General features: G+C 34.2%; 1 protein-coding gene across 1 annotated transcript in view; it reads right to left on the bottom strand.

The window, feature by feature from the left end:
• The window catches only part of LOC111048855 (kinesin-like protein KIF23), a 57,752-nt gene that overhangs the window by 25,681 nt on the left and 13,483 nt on the right, over positions 1 to 18,588 (bottom strand). The window contains exons 5-9 of the mRNA XM_039421589.1: positions 10,207 to 10,405; positions 5,054 to 5,404; positions 3,773 to 3,984; positions 2,401 to 2,531; positions 1,202 to 1,305 (exon numbers count right to left, since the gene is read on the bottom strand). Of these exons, the coding sequence (XP_039277523.1) occupies positions 1,202 to 1,305; positions 2,401 to 2,531; positions 3,773 to 3,984; positions 5,054 to 5,404; positions 10,207 to 10,405 (997 nt within the window). The remainder of the gene's footprint in view (positions 1 to 1,201; positions 1,306 to 2,400; positions 2,532 to 3,772; positions 3,985 to 5,053; positions 5,405 to 10,206; positions 10,406 to 18,588) is intronic.

Raw genomic sequence — 18,588 nt, 5'->3', positions numbered from 1 at the left:
AAGTGAGAAATGAATTTTGTAGGAAATCAGCATTATGGTACCTAGTTTATTTTGTAAATATTTCAACACACCGATTTTTCACCAACACGACAACACAGAATGTTCTCTGATGGGTTGATTGGATTGGCGTATCGACGGCAGCTAGATCTGATAACAGCGCTCACACTCACATTCCGGGACGACACGTCACGGTACGATAGGACAGAAAGCTCTGTTTATTCAGGATTTTTCTATTTATTTTAAATTGATAAATTATTTATTAATTTTTGAGAAAACATAACAACAGGTCAATGTAACTTACTGAGCGCGAGGTCTACTGTTCACAGAACTACTAGTATTATTCATTAGGAATGCTAACAGTATGAATCGACAAATATATATTTACCATAAGATGGCTCTCATCTATAGTAGATTGATTTTCATGAATGGAATGGAATTTTTAGCATTATCAATACTGCAAGCAAGTATGGATGATATTTGATTTCTTAAAATTATAAGTACTATCTTCATATAGAATAGAATGACTTATTTATTTAATGACATAGCAGTAGCAAAGTTCGAACTGTATAGTCCACTCTACCACTTGACCTCAAGGCGGATACGAGGGCAGATTGAAAAGTTCCCAACCTAACCGATGACGATGACAACTCTTGTGAACAAGGTCTGATGTGAGCAGACTCAGCATCCAACACCCGTCATCAGATTACTCAAACGACTGTGATTTCAGTAGTGCGTCTCCAAAATGGCTGAAATTTCAGTGAATAACTATTGAAATATTACTAAAAAGATACACAAGATCTTGTTCACGTGGGTTGTCATCTTCATGGTTGAGTCGGAAACTTTTTAATCTGCCATCGTATTAGACATGTCGTGGTCAAATGGTAGAGACTGTTAAAAATTCGCCAAGTCATCAGATAGAGAAGTCATTATATTATGAAGATACTATTCCACATTTTAAAAAGTCAAATACCATCCTTACTTGCATGCAGTATGAATAAGGAAGAAAATTCTATTCCATTAATAAAAAAAAAAACAAGCGATTCACTAAAGATTAATGCCATTTGCAAATAATTAAAGTTTTATAGTATAGTCTGGTCCAATTCAATCTGCCGTCTTACATACTACACTGACTATATGGAGTTACTATAGTCTATATGGAGTTACACTAGTTAATGCAGTGACTATATGGAGTTGGACTTACAGTTTGGTTGTGTTCTCTATTCAACTCAGTCAAACTATGGATTTTCTTTTGATCATCATCACTCGCACTGAAGACGGCCTCAAGTCCTGAACGGAGTGAAGACGCTGCATAACAAGGAAAAGAGTTGATTCGAATTTACAGAAACTACAAATAATTATAAAGTTGGAAAAAGAATGCACAAACATAAAGCTATTTACATTCAAAAGTTGATTATATTCTTGGACTAATCAGAATTCCTAGATCAATGTTTTAAACAAAGTTCGAACTGAATCAACGTTTTTTAATAGGCTTCCTGTGGACTTAAAAAGGTGTAGGCAGAAGACAATTTTCTGCAGATTATTACATAGCCATCTGATACATGAATATGTTTCTGGTTATTATAAAAATATTGTGTGAACTGCAGGCCTGCACAGTAGTACACTTTTTTTACAACTGGTAAGCGCGACATTTTTTTTTAGTTTGTAATGTTATTGTGTATAGTGTAATATTGTTAGTATTTTAATAATGTTATACTGATACTGAAGTTATTTTTCCTTTTTTCTTCTCTTTTTAGTATTTTTTTACTCTCTCTCAATTTGCTTTGTTAACTGTAACACTTCTTTTTTATTTTAAGTAGTTTTTTCTGCCCAAACAGGTTTTTGTAACCTTTGGGATTATTTCCCATATATATTTGATTTTTGTGATGTTCTTCAGGGTATGATTGTGATTTTTTAGTTATATGGTAATTGTTTCAGTAACTATGGTAATTTCATGCTCTGTATATATTGTAAAAAAATTAAAAATAAATTGATTTGAATTTGATTTTGAACACTTCAAAACATATAGGTCTGTCTATATCACATGCTTATCTTAATAAAAAGATTTCGATAATAACATAGTTACGATATTCGAAAAATTATTTATATATTTTTCCTATTAGAATCTGCAAAAGTTTTGTTCAAGTGAAATTTATTACATGAGAATAAATAATACTTCTGATTTATCATCAATTTGTGTATCTCTGCACGAACGGGGCTAGGCACTACCTCCGTGATTACGGAGGTAGTGGGCTAGGGGGGGGGAAGCAAAAGTACAAATTTTGTGACAACTAACATGTGAACAAGGACTACAGGTTATAATAGGCTAGTCTTGCACGTCAGTAGTTTTTCCCCTAAAACTGGCTTTAATTGAATGTGCTATTTTGTCAAAATAGTAACTACCATAGTTTCTCGTGTGGGTATGGAGTTCTTTCGCCTTTTCTTTCCTGGCAAGGAGTAATTTTAGAGTTTCTGCAATGACTCCTTCATTTTCTGAATTCGAGATATCTGTCACCGGGAAACTTTGTTGGAAACTGTAATCAAAATCGAAGACAGAAATAATAGTCAAAGCATCATCGAAAACAATATTAATAAATTTTGAGAAAGATTGAGTAACCAAGTGAATTGAAATAAGTGTATTTGTACGAATTTTCTATTCAGAGCAAATATAGAGGGGAAATTTCCAGGAGGTGAGGGGACTGGGTCATATGAGCGAGTGTGCTCAATACAAACTGAACTCAACTGAAATAGTACAAGGATATTGTCAAATAATATAAAGTAAATATTTTATACATAAAAAATACCTGATAATTAATAAGAATACAAGCAAGTACAGAAGAGCATATAAGAATCGTACATGTCTCCAGTGGAAAGTGCAAGGCCACACTAACAAAGAGCGGTTTGTTAGTAGTCAAGTCTGAAGAAAGGTTACTGTTGCTTGGGTAACGTGTAACACAAAAACAGCAAATATCGATCGATAATAATTTGAAATGTTATAGGTTACAGGTTACAATAAATGTATATAAAAAGAAAGCAGTGGACGGTCAACGGATGAGGCTAATAAATGGAGTGATGAAACCCAGGAGAATAAAAAAGAATCCTGTATAGATGGCAACTAAGCCAGGAAAAAATCACCACAATATAAACCCAGATAAGTAACATTCAAGGCGGTCAAGGAATGTAATAGAACTGGATGGGGGTTCAGACTAGCTTTTTCACAATGATTCTCACATAAGTCTATGGTTCCTTTATTGGTTAATAAATAACAAACATTGCTCTATAATAATTATCGCAAATATCCAATGAAAGCTATATAAATAGAACTAAGGACTTCTGCAAATATTGACCGGATATTGATATTTGTTCTATTTACATAGCGGTTAATATAAGAGTTCAATAATTTGTCAATATTTACAGTAGCAGAATCTATTAGTTCTATTTATGTAGCTTTCATTGGATATTTGAAATAATGATTATAATAATACTAATATACTATATTACTGTAGTAATACAGTAGTAATACTCCAGCAGTTGGTTGAGTACAATTTCTAATAAAATTTTCCAACTTCAAATGACAAACAAATGTAGAAATGAGCAGCATGAAATGAGCCCTTTATCAGTAAAGATAATCCGCGATACTCGGGTAAAGTAGATTGTTACTTATTATTTGGACAGTATTCGTGAGCGAAATACTGAGAGAACACACATTGATAAATAAATTGAAAAGAATAATACTACATATTAGATAATACTGAAAACTACTATATTATATTACCGACAACTCAGAAGAAAAGAGGAGTTCAATTTCGAGTTGATGTTCTCTGGTGGAAGCAGCTCACTTGGTTGCTTGACCTCCTCAGAGCGTGGTGGCTTCCTCGAGCCCTCATTGTGCCTGCACACCACTTCCTTGGCGGGGGTGGGGGTGGGGGTCGGTCTGATTCTATTCACCTTCACTTCTTGTGACATCTCTGCGAATTTCAGTACATGCTGAAATAAGATATATGTTCGTAATTAGCAACTAATTCATGAGTTTCCTTTTATAACATCGGTTAATTGCTCCGACAAAGAAATGTTGAAATTAAAGATCCAAGTGGATGATGATGATGATGAAGGTGAAGAAGGCATTCTTCTGGAATGTTATAACCAAAGCTGTTTTGAACTGTATCATGAGAGGTTATCCGGAAACTATCATACCTGCAATATTGATAGAGTGGGGTAAATAGATGAATATATTACATTAAAATCAACCAGCAATTTACAAAATAATCCATAGTTGGATAAATTACTCGAATGAAGTATATTAAAAAAAAAGACCCATTCTTTCATCACTTTATATATTGAACTCTTGGAGACCCTATTTTTAATTGTATCTCTGCAGAAACATAAAATCAAACAATAATAAAATCAAAAAATCATAAAAAATCATTCATAAAATCAAACACAAAACAAAAAATCATAACAGTACTAGAATGATAGTTGATGTTTGCCGGTTTTAAGTCTAGAGAATAATGACATGACAAACATTTCAAATGATGTGTTACGAGCAATAAATCAATTTTTGTTCCGAACGCTATTTCAACATTGTAATATTTCAAGACAATAAAAATATCAATATGATGAGTGACATTAACTAAATCGGGTAGGAACTAAGTCAAGTTCTCGAGAAAATCGAGTGTTTACAGTATCAAATACCTAATTCTGAAATTATCAAATAATTCTGAATGCTAGTATATTGCTATTTAAGAGTAAAAACATAACACCTAAACTAACCTTTCTTATCCCTAATCACTAACTAGAGTGCAACGATGTAGCTAGCTGTGTATCAGCCTGCCACGATAAATGTATGCCATGAAAACTTGAAGTAACAAATGACTCAACTTCCCATTTCTGTCAGTATCTCAGGTACTTGTCAAAACAACAAAATAGATACTTGACTAACTGGAAACTTGACGAACTGATGTACTCCCAATACGATTGACATGTTTTGAATGTATATTATGAGTATTGTCAATGTTTGTTGTTGTATGAAATAAAATGAATTGCCTGGTTGACTGACATTGATCTCGTCAGAGTCATCGGCACGCGGATTGAGGCAGATGATCATGCGCACATCACCGTCGCCATCAAAGTAGTTCTTGAAGAGGTGCGTGAGGCGCGACTCGCGGTAGGGGATCATCTTGGCGGTGCCGTTCCGCTGGTTCTCACGCAGCAGCTCGAAGCAGTTTCGCAGCGTCATGAGTGAGTTGTTGATGTTGCCTGCTTCACGCAGCCGCTGGCCGTGCGTCTTGGCGCGTGACGTTCGCTCGCTGCCCGCCAAATCCACCAACGACAGCTGACTCACGCTCAACTGCTTCCGCTCCGCGTCTAGCACCCCGCCCTCTCCTCCACCCGACACGTCTAGTGGCGCCTAACAACAAACAAGCATCTCTCACTAAGAATTGTTGTTTAGTTTTATATTTCCAACGTTCATTCAATAGCTATTTCGATTCATTCACAATAATACATAAAATGCATACACAAAGATTAAAAAATAATAAATGAAAATAATTAAAAACTAACAAAAACATTATGTAGCGTCAGAGTTATGATTAAGGTACTTCGTAAGCTATTAGCTGAGTTGAAGTTACCTACTCTGAAAATTAAACTATTTGACCTTTGCAAGAGACAGAAGCCTCGAAAAAAAAATTAACAGAAAATCTTTGTCTATTCACAGAAAATGAATTGAAAGGAGTGAACATTACAGAAGTTATTTATAGAAACCAAAAGGTATAATACAATCCTAGGAAAATAAATTAAGAAGAATTTGAGGACATATACATTTTTATATCAATATATGAACTAAAGTCATAATATATCAATGAAAAAAAATAGATAAATAAAAATCCTGAGACAGAAAAATCGTTAGAAGCCTAGGAAGCAATAGTAGAAATTCCCAAAAGAATGCAAAAAAAATAATTCATGTGAAAAAGAACTCCTCAATTTCATCAAAATCAAAATTGAATAAAAAGTGCTTCAATTTCTTCAAAAATGTTATCAGTGAGCCTGTGGATGTAATATGTAGAGGTAACTTATTAAAGGAATTTGGAGCACTGTAATCGTAAAACCGTTTAAAGGCTTCACATGAAGGGTTTGCAAGAACAACCAAATTTCTGTCTCTCAATCTGTTTGAGAAAACTAAGGCATTCCCTGTAATCTGACCACTTCTTAAAAGAATATTCTCAAGACCCTGAAAATATATAAATGCCTTGAAGGCAATATATCCAAGGCCTGGAAGTAGGGAAATGAATGAGCTCTCCTATGTAATGATGTCATCATTCTAATCAATCTTTTTTGTGCAATAAGTATAGAGTTTAAATTAGTTTTATATGCACCCCCCAACAGCTTAGCCCATATTGAAGCTTGCTATTTGCAATAGCGAAATAAACAGATCTCAGAATTTTTCTAGGGCAAATGAATTTCAATAAATAAAATTACGAAGCATCATATTCATGTGCTTTTTGAGTGATTGGATGTGAACCTTCCAATTGCAGTTCTCATCAAGCTCTAAACCAAGATATTTGATATTTTGCACTTGATCTATCTTTACACAAGATGTACAGAATTCATTAAGATTAGATAGGCAGACACCACACTTGAATAGTAAGGGAACCTGCAAGATGGGCTTTGATCTCAAAGAGAAACGAACAAATTTGGTCTTAGTACTCAGAGCCAACCTATGCACTGAGAACCAAATTTTTATCCAATCTAAGTCACTTTGCATCTTAGAAGTTGCCGTATCAATTTCTTTTTCACAATATAGCAGAGCCGTATCATCCGCAAAACAAGTAACTGTTCCACTCAGATTACTTGCGCATAATTTATTTATATACACCAGGAATAAAATTGGTCCTAATACCGAGCCCTGGGGTACCCCACATGAGATTGTCAAATAAGAGCTCAGAACATTCTTAACCCGAACACACTGGCTTCTGCCCACCAAGAAACTTTTGAACCAGTTTAAAGCAATGCCTCTTATTCCAGCCTCCCTCAATCTATGCAAAAGAATGTTATGGTCCACAGAGTCAAAAGCTTTGGTTATATCAATGAACAGGCCCAAGACATTTAAGTTTTTGTTTAGCCCATTGAAAATTCCTGAACAGAAAGATAATAATGCATCCTCTGTACATTTCTTCTCAATAAAGCCATATTGGTTCTCACTCAGAAAATTATTTAAATTGAAGAATTTTTGAATTCTTGATTTAACTATTTTTTCTATAATTTTCGAGAACACAGATAATAGTGAAATAGGCCTATAATTATTCAAATCCATGCAATCACTTTTTTTAAATAATGGGATGACTACCGCCCTCTTCAAGCATGCGGGAAATTCACCACTTTCAAAACTTAGATTGATCAAATGAGCTAGCACAGGACTTATGAATTCACTGAAAAGTTTAACGATAAACGCTGATATACCATCAATTCCAGATGCTTTATTTTGATTCAATTGAGAAATTATACGTTTTACCTCATCTACACAAGTTGGGAAAAAGAAAAAGGAGTTTTGCACAGAAAGTGGAGGAAACATTTTATTAAAATCAGAAGGGTTCATATTGCTAGAGTCATCGATTTGATCGATAAGCTTTTCTACAATTGTGACGAAAAATTTATTAAACTCCTCAGCCACTTCAAGCGGTTGCTGAACAGTCAAATGCGGATTGTCAACTGTCCTAATTGAATCAAGGGCATTTTTCTTATTATTCGCTGTACCCAAAACTTTATTAATTGTATCCCATTGTTTTCGTGGGTTATTTTTATTCATATCAAACAAATTATGGTAGTATTGGTTCTTCCTACTTGCCATATCCTGTTTCAATTTAAATGCAAAAATGTCAAATTCTCTTTTCAATCTAAAATTTAGTGGATTTTTCTTTACTTTTTTATACAACCGATTCTATGATGCTGTCTCTTACATAGCTCAACCGTCATCCAGGGTTTCAAAATCTTGACATTATTTATTTTATTTAATTTACTACTCTCAATGGTGGCTTTATTTACTATTTCGTGAAAAGTTTTTAAAAATATATCAAATCCATCAGACACATTCATTGTATTGAAAACTTCAGTCCAAACTGCATTTCTCAACAGATTAGAAAGCAAAGTCCTATCAATAGTTTTAGTTTTCTGATTTTTATAATAAAACGGTTTGACATTTGATAGAAAATAACTTGAATCCAAAAGGCAGATAGTTGCATCATGATCACTACGACCAGAAGATAATACATGGGCCTCAGATAATATATTGTCTCTTGACCTGAGATATATATGATCTATACATCGATTACCACGTGTGGGAGAATTTAATAGTTGCGTGAAGCCGTGGCTACTCATTAAAGTCTGGTATTCGTCTACAATTCGCGAAGATTCAAGTAAGCATAAATTTATATCGCCTATTAGCATTTAAAGATGTTAGACACACTGATTGTGGTTGGTATTATCATAGAGTAAAGATAGGATAAGAAGATATCCCATATAGTTCGTTTATATTCCTAATTTCAAGTCGATATTTTATTAACTCTAGCCGATTACTGTCGACTACTGTCTCTATTATTACCGTTTTTGCCGGGTGAGAGTGTTAGAACGGCACAGTTTGAGGGACTAACATCGTCATATAGCTTCACGAAAAATAACCACTAAGACTATATGGGATTGAGTTAACAGCGAAATTTAGAACAGAAACGCCCTAAGCCATGGGACGTCTTCTTATGCTATATTTTCTCTATGGTATAATACAAAAGTATAATTTTAATATAATTAGTAACCTGGCGATGTCCTTGTACTTGTATAAATAATCATGACAATATGACAATAAAATCTATCAAATAAATAATCAACAAGTTGAGCATTTAAGTATTGATCTGTGTATTATCATAGTACCGTACTAATAATTTGTACTTTTATTTGCTTGGTGTATATAAACTTTCATTTGAGCATCCTAATTCAAAAATGAAGATTTTTTTCATTCCTATATTTTAAAATTAAAAATAATGAGAATTAAAATTAAATAAATTATTTAAAAAATCATAAAAAAGTTCTCGATTTTATTTAAAAAATTGAGAATTAAAAAATCATATTTTAAAAATTAAAAATCAATGACATTACATCAAGTGAGAGATAAGTTGTGGATTTGGTTGGTTTTTGTTCCCAATTGTGCTTATTGAATAAATTAATAAATGGACAGCGAATAAAAAAAACATTACAAATTTGAAAACAATGTTTGGTTTTTCTGGAAATGATTTTTAAAATTACTTGCAATATTTCAATCTCAAATCAGTTGGTTTAATCTATAATATTACAAGTTGGAAAGTTTCAATTCTTCTTGAATTTAAATAATAATTGTGTTTCAAAACTACAATTTTCAATAGTGAACTTATTATGTCACTTCATTCTTTATCATGCGTTTATTTGATGATCATTGTATGAAGGTTATGACAAAATAGTTAGCTTATTTCAGTCCTGAAGAAATGACTCGTGCAGGGCCATCAGAGAAAATATTATAGGACATTTTTCATCCTTCTCGTTTCAGTAGACATAATGTGAAACGCCAATTTTATGTGAATATATAAAATTACTATTTTATTATTCTATTCTAATCATTTTATGATTGCTAACGTGCCTTTTATGTACATTTAAATATTGCATATCAAATCCTGCTTTCTTCTCATCATCAACTTTTTCTACTCGTAAACATGGAACAAGTTCAGCAATGAGGTACAATAATAAATTGGGCACAAAATGAACGCTGTGTGTAATGATGGATTGATTAACTGTTGAAAGAGTATTCCTTTAACGAAGATCTGCATTGCACATTCTTCCACTACATTGTGTCAATTGAAACAAGAGGGTAAATTACCCCATTGGAAGGCAACCATTGCTAAAGCACTAGAAACTGCTCTAAGCAAACTTCTGTTCCACCTAGTAGTTTATAAGGATAATTTTATTATTTTATCATTTCAATAAAGACGAGTGCACAATTTGAAATGCAATATTCGTGTCGGTCATGCGCGCGGAAATTATATCTAAGCAAACGTCTACCAACACGTCAAAAGTTGAATGCTTCCACTGCAATATATTCATTTTTGATTGAGAACTGAGTTTTTATTAGCAAATGTCATTTCTTCGCATTGTATTTTTACCAGATTCAATGAATGAATGAATGAAATGTCTGACCTGCACCAGCCTTATTGTGAAAACAGAATGACTTCGACTGGACTCTGTGTTGAGGGCGGTGTGAGCCAATCGCCTCCTCTTCTGGCCTCTGTAGAAAATGTCGAGAGCCTCCTCAGGTGTCATTACTTCTATTTCATCGACTCCATGCACATACATGTTATGCGTACCATCTTCTCGAATAATTTTCGGCTGTAGAGGCCTGCAACAACAGAAATATGAAACATCAAATAATTTCATTGGATACACTTCTAACTGATACTTTTTGACATTGAGAAGCTTGATGTCAATAAATATGTATAAATGATACACTCTTTACAAAAATTACAGGAAAAATGGTACAGTGGAGCCCCTGTTAACCGAAATCCGGGTCTGCCGACACTGTTCCATGAATAATTTCAAGTACATAACCTCAGTTATTTCTGGAATATGCTATGAATAAACTTCTTTAGTAGCTTCAGTTTATAGAATTCTCTGATCCATTATAACATTTTTGCTGCAAAAAAAAAACACTGTTAGTATTAATTTTTCGAATACAACATGTTAATAGGCTGTTTTTAGCATATGACTGTTTAACAAAAAATTGCTTATCCGAAATGGCTATCCACACAGTCGGTTAACCAATTTAACCCCGGTTATTATTAGCTTATATATATATTCCAGCTTATATATATTTTTGGACTAATATTGAAATTGAACTTTTTACAGTAGAAATATTACCTATTTTTTGGACATGTAACATCAAAATTTGGGAATGGAATAGTTTTGGGCCAAGCCTGTTGTTCCTACCCAATCATATTTGATGATTTGTAATCAATTTTTATGATTTGTAATATTGTAATCACGAATAATAAATAATAATAATAATAAATAAGTTTTCTGAATACATCACAGTCAAGTACGGTACACATTGAAGCTACAGGAGGTTTGTGCGTGAATAATGGGAAGGATGATGAGAGATAAAAGGACGTGCAGCTTGAGGTGGATTCCGAACAAACGAAAAGCGATTTTTAAAACAAATGATTTTAGCGGCATCGGCTTCTCAAGCGGTCAACTGTCTAACGGGAGTAGCTGGCCCATTTAATTGTTCTAAGCGATAAGATAGCAGTGCGGTTACAGAGCCAACCTTTATAATTGCTTTTAAAATATAAAGAAGAAGTAAAGAAGGATCAATTCATTTAATAGAGCATCAATATTGTATTCCATTGTTGACTTTAATTCTGTCAGTTAACGGAATCATACAATAATAATTTATTACTCCTCAATGAGGATTTTGGGTCGATGTCAAACGAGGCAAACGACAGAAGAGTCCTGCGACAGTCGAGACCAGCGACGATAGAGACCGGCGACATTCGAGGCCAGCGACGGTAGAGGACTCCTGAAAAAGTGGCCTCAAATGTCGCCTGCGTTAGGCGACAGTTGAGGACACTCTAATTTTTGTACAGCCCCGACAGTCGAGACCTGCGACGGCAGAGGACTCCTGAAAAAGTGGCCTCAAATGTCGCCTGCGTTAGGCGACAGTTGAGGCCACTCTAATTTTTGTACAGCCCCGACAGTTGAGACCTGCGACGGCAGAGGACTCCTGAAAAAGAGGCCTCAACTGTCGCCTGCGCTAGGCTCTCCAGAATGGCAGACAACACCAAAAGAATTATCATTTAATTAGTATGGATTTACCAGCAATTGAATAATATATTTATCCCATTATTCCTTCCACATTATGAATAAGTATTGCAACTTTACAACTGAAAATATACCTTAGCTGCTTCTTCATGAAAAACGAAATTTTCAAACTCGTGAATATCTTTTTGATACTTGGATGTCAAATTCTCAGTACATTATAGATGTTGAATATTATTCAAAAAATCCATATACTGTTACAAATCAATAACTTTTATTAATTTCAAACATTCAAATTTTACGATTTTTTGATCCATACATTGAGCTTTCCTCGTAAAAACTAAATTGATTAATTATTTCATTAATGATGTAGCTTATGGAATGAATCACACATGATTACTTTCATATGATGATAACATCATACGTCGAAATAGAATGAACATAGCTGCAATCTCATATCCTACACTCGGTCATTCTGACAAATTGGCTTGCCCTCAAGCCATAAAATAAATGAATATGAAAAGGATTACAAACATAAACAAAACATGGAAAATAAAACAAATATAAACTAAACACACAAGATGAAACGAACGTGAACAAAACATAACACTGCATTACATGCAACACTGCTTGATAAGACTGACTTTCTTTGGCTTTTTGGGTACTTAGAAATCTTTTCATTAATTTCCTTCTCTTTATTGAGTATGCATCAATTCATACATATTCTATAATTATTCTTATCAGTCAGTCGATGGGATCGGATCGTTTGCTGAAGCTCCTGCTTAAACGAGACTAGACCGGTTGAATCCGCTTTCGGAAATAATTGTGTCGACCTAACAATAGCCAATAGCTCCAATCTATAACCTCAATTTATTATTTTCAGTTCTGTTTCTCACAAATTTATTTATAATGGGTGATGATTGCGGAAAATGCGGGAGAGAAATGTTAGTGAAAGACATTATAAAGTGTAGCGAATGCTCGGTCAACATTCATGCTCAATGTGTTTCGGGCGACGTCAAAAATAAAGTGAACACGCGTAAAAATATGAAGTGCGATTCATGTATGAAACCTCCTAACTCGGCTAACAGTGTCTGTGTACCCACTAGTAACAGTGAAAAGTCAGTGCTTGAGGCAATTGCTTCTTTTCGCGAGGAGTTTAACGAGCGCAGTGACTCGTCAGAACTCGCTCTTAAAAAAATGCAAGAGGACATTGCAAGTGTTGTCAAAGACTTAGGATCACTCAAGTCACAGTTCGAGGGTGTGAGGAAAGAGTGTGAGCAAAATACTTCGCAAGTAAAATACCTTAGAACTGAAAACGAACGTTTAAATACTCAACTTAATTTGTTAAAGTATGAGGTGTCAGACCTACAACAGCAAACCAGGAAAAATAACATTATTATTGCTGGTGTGCCGAGAACGCGAGGTGAGAATATTTTTCAAATACTTGGGGAACTTGCTAGACTCTTACAAGTGAACTTTAACAGTTACGATGTGTCTGCCGCCCATCGTTTACCATCTAAGATGAGAGATAATCGTCCACCGTCAATCGTAGTTAATTTTGTTTCAAGACAGACAAAAACCCAGTGGATTCACGCAAGGCGAGCGAGGAAAGTAATGTCTGCCCAAGAACTGCATCCTTCTTTTCCGAATATACAAATCTACATCAACGACCATCTCACTGAGAATAACAACGCTATTTACTTTGAGGCGAGGCGACAAGTGAAGAGCGGCAAACTGGCGGCTGCATGGGTCGCCGACGGACGAGTGCTGGTCAAGCGGACGCCGACCACGAACCCACAACGAGTAAAGCATGTGGAGTTCTTTCAACAATTATTGGACAAAAATCAGCAACAATTAATGGCTGCCGATACCGAGTCACACCCCGCTGCTCCCGATGCGACAAGTGATGATGTAGCGGCTACACCAAACACGAATGCGATGGCTTCAGGATCAGGCTCTTAAGTATCGAAATCGATCAAACTGTGAGTTTTTAATAATTATCTTCACCCACTGTGCATAGGAGACTGATAATAATAATAAAATACGAGTAGGCCTATATACATTTGATATTAATACTTCTTCAATAGTATTAATAATTCCCAAGTATTTGGAACAGTTTAAATTTAGTCAATAGGTACAATGCTATTCATACTTGTTTTATACAGTAATCGCCGGGTATTTGAGCGATGGAACTGCTAAATTTAATTTAAATAGCATACGGTAATCATCAGATTTTGAATCTGAGTTACACTGAGAATATTCTTCTTTTTTACATTACTGATATTGGTGGGTATTATTTTTATAATTGTGGTATTGAATGATAATATAAAATCAATAATAATAGATTTTATTTTGATTTATGAATATAGTTGATTAAGGACAAGTTGAATTATTATTTGAGTTTAAGAACGTTAAATAACTTCAAGTTGAAGACTTTTTTGTTTTAATTTAGAAGCATACTAACAGAGGTAACTTAATTCTTATTTTATTTATGTCATATATTATATCATGAAATGTTTTTCCGAAACCCTCAATTAGTTTAATGAAGTGGAAATCCAAGAAAGATTCATTGCATTTTCGTTTTTAATATTCATTAATCAGTTTTAACGAACAGTTTTAAATGATATTCAGTTGTTGAAATGATTATTAACATGTATAATTATTTTATTTTATCTTGTTCATTTACAATTTTGAAGGAGAGATCAAAGTGAAACATATTGCAAAAATGTTTCAGTCTTTCAAATTGTTCTACTCAAGTAGGCGACCATACTAACTTTAGTTGTGAGCGAATAATTTAATCTATGAAAACAACTTGAATTGGCTATCACTATCTGAAAGTATGATATCTTATTGCTTAGATCTATAAAAAAAAAACTTCAAATTGGAAAATACCCACATTTATTTATTTTTTCAGTGTATATTGTTTTGCTTCTAACTTAGTAAAGTCTTTTAATCATCAACAAAGCTATCGGCCTCTTATAATTCTATTTATATTTTTTAGCAGCTTTCCGAAAGCGGATACATTCGAATTGATTTTTATGATTGAACAGAATCTAATTTTTGATTACCAGTTAGTAGAGTGCTTATACTGTGAAGATACAGGTAGTTTTTATCAGGCTAGCCAGGAAGATAAGATAGATAATACTCAATCGTTCAAAATTATCCACCAGAATATCCGGAGCTATAATCGCAATTTCGACGAATTCTTAGTATTGATTGAAGATCTCAAAGTAAAATTCGACTGCATTATTCTAACTGAAGCATGGCTTAATTACGATACTGATTTAATAAACATCGATGGTTTCAATGTGTTTAGATCATTCAATAGTATCAATAATAATGATGGTATTGTTATCTACATTGATAGTGCCCTGTCTGTTTCGTGTACCGAGCTGTGTCTGGGAGGGGTTGCCACCTGCCTGAATCTTGTTTTCGACTGGTTTGGTCTGCCTTGCAATCTCCTAGCTATTTATCGCAGTCCAAATTCTAATCAGTTGCTGTTCACAAATGCCTTGAATGATTTTTGTGGCAAGAACTTTGATAACGCTGGCCTTTCGGCAGTAATTGGCGATATTAACTGTGACATACTTAATCCAACCCCAAATATGCAATTAGATCGCTACATGGAGGTGATGTATGCAAACGGCTTAATTTCATGTATTGATAAAGTAACCCGGCCTGATAGTAATACTTGTATTGATCATATTTTTGCAAAAATACCCAACAGAACAAAATTATCATCTTTTATCTTAAAATCCGAAATAACCGATCACTATCCTATCTGCTTAAACATAATTCATAATACCGGTAGTAGTAATTGTAATAATAACAACAATAACAATAGTAATCAATTTCATTCAAAAGTATGTTGGAGCAGAGTTAAACATTGTTTGCAATTTCAGTGCTGGGATGAAGTTTTGAATACAAATGATGTTGACAAAGCTACAGATTCATTTCTCAGTATCTTGAAAACAACTTTAGAGTCTAATTCAAGCAGTACCCCGATAACTTCAAAGAACAAAAAGATAAAACCATGGATTACGTCAGGATTAGTAATATCTATTAGAATGCGCGATAAACTTAGCAAAAAAGTGCGGGCCCAACCTTTTAATCTCGATCTAAAACAAAGATATATTAGGTATAGGAACTCGCTTCACTCTTTAATAAAAAATGCTAAAAATAACTTTTATAAAAAGAAGATAGATTCCGCAGCTGGCGATCCAAGAAAATTCTGGAAAATCGTCAATGAGATTTCAGGGCGTCCAGTTGGCAAGGAGGTATTTCCAGTCGGGGCTTTTGGGCACAAAACTTGTGATTCGGCTGCCACAGCGCTCGAAACTTTAAGCGATTCTTTTAACGAATATTTCTCCTCTGTGGGAAAACAACTGACGGAGGCTCTGAACCCAGTAGGACCTGCCGAGGTGGATGATGCTGATCATGCTACTCAGTCTGTATTCAACCTACAGCCGATCAGTTCAGAAGAACTTTATGGTGTTATAACAGTATTAGGGGAAACTCATCACCCGGGTTAGATAGTATACCTACTAAAATGATTAAAAATAACTTTAATGAATTACAACAACCCTTAATGCACATCATAAACCTGAGTATCAATACAGGAAAATTTCCAACATCATTAAAAACAGCAAAAATTATCCCTATCTACAAAGCAGGACCAAAGTCAATAATAAGCAATTATAGGCCAATCTCTCTTCTCACAGTTGTTAGTAAAATAATAGAAAAATGTGTTAAAGTTCAGCTCACAAGATACCTTGTTAGGGAAAATATTATTGCAGACGAACAATATGGATTCATTACCAACAAAAGCACCTCAGATGCTTTGTTTGACCTAACCAAAGAGATAGCTACAAAATTAGGAAATAAGAAGAAGGTTTTGATTACATTTTTAGATATAGCAAAAGCTTTTGATGCGATTGATAGGACAAAGCTTTACAAAAAACTAGAAACAATAGGAGTGAGAAATAGAGAATTGGAGTGGTTCACTAGTTATCTAGGGAATCGCTCACAAATTGTCTCAATCAATGGATCTCTTAGCAAACTATTACCAATAGAGTACGGAGTAGTCCAGGGCAGTACATTGGGCCCTCTATTGTTCTTGATTTATATTAATAATATAAGCAAATTGAAAATTAAAGGGAAACTGTTCTTGTTTGCGGATGATACGGCTGTGGTATCTGAGGGCTGCACGTGGGGTGAGGCATACAAGCACGCATCCCATGACCTTGCCAAAATTAGAAATTGGTTTGACCATAACTCTCTTACAGTTAATATTGAAAAAACCAAACATCTTCCATTTATTGGTCGACAAGATATTGACTGTGATCGCTATGTGTTAAGGATGCACACCTGTGACGATCCTCAGTCGGAGGCCTGCGGCTGTGGCATAATTGAACGGGTTGCTCATTATAAATATTTAGGAGTCATCCTGGATAGTAAATTAAGCTGGGTTCCTCATGTACAAGGGCTGAAGAACCGTTTGAGAAAATTAATCTATGCCTTCTCACGGCTGGGCCAAGTGCTTACTGTGGATCGCTGCAGGACAGTGTACTTTGCGTATGTGCAGTCTTTGCTGCAGTATGGCATTCTGGCGTGGGGAGGTGCGTCATTAGCGGTCTTGGAGCCTCTGTCGGTCGCCCAGAGGTTGATAATTAAAACCATATTACAAAAAAACCAGCGTTTTCCCACCAATCTACTATTCAATATATTTCCAGTAATGAATGTTAGGCAGATTTTCATAAAAACTTTAGTAATTTACATTTTCAATAATAAGGACACTTTTTTCAGAGAGATTCAACACAGTCATCTAACCAGAAACCAAACAATGTCACGTTTATTTAATCCTCCTATTAGTATCAGTTTGCAAAGGCACAATTCATTTTACATTTCGCAATGGCTGTATAGAAACCTTCCTCCAGAAATAGTTGAGGCTGGGGCGGGCCGAGTCACTGTAGTGTTAAAGCACAGAATTTCTGAATGGTTAATGTATGTTGGATCGCAGGATGCAGAGAATTTAATCAAATCACCTTATGTTTGAAATTCAAATTTTAATCTGTTTTTCTTACCAAACACATTTTGCAAAAAGCGATTCCGGCTGTTCTGGTGTGATGAAAATAATAATTATTAATAAATTATAAAAATAGGTATTATTACAAGCCGATTGTCTAATTTTCTTCCAATGGATCTGTCTTTTCTTCCTTCTCAAATTCAAATTGATTTTTTTTTTCATATAATTAATCCTAAAAATATATTAAATATAATCTATTTTTATTTCATTTACCGTATGTATCTTATACTTATAGCCCAATATTTTTTATTGAACACAACTAATCTTAAGAACTGCTCCCACACACGGACGTATAGTCTATGTGGGTTCTAATATTCATTTTATAATTGTAATTGTGTTGTTAAAATTGTATGATACGTGAATAAAATAAATTGAATTGAATTGAATTGAATTGAATTGATCAACAATTTTCAATAATTCTCCACTACAAGGATTTGATGAGTTATCATTATAAGGAATCAGATCAAATGCTTGTAAATTTTTAGATTGATTTTGGTATTCAAATCTAGGTTTTGGTACCATGGTTAGAAATCAACTCCGCGTCAAGACTAACTTTTTGATTGTGATTATAGTTACCACAAACTCAGTTTCGAATTCTATGATACCAAAAGAGATTCTATGAAGAATTCTACGAGTTCTATGAAGATGAAGATGCAAAAATCAACAATGAAGATGATGCATGA

Source organism: Nilaparvata lugens, chromosome 2 (genome assembly GCF_014356525.2).
Source record: "Nilaparvata lugens isolate BPH chromosome 2, ASM1435652v1, whole genome shotgun sequence".
NCBI classification, from domain to species: Eukaryota; Metazoa; Arthropoda; class Insecta; order Hemiptera; family Delphacidae; genus Nilaparvata; species Nilaparvata lugens.
This window is presented reverse-complemented; position numbering and strand designations above follow the sequence as displayed.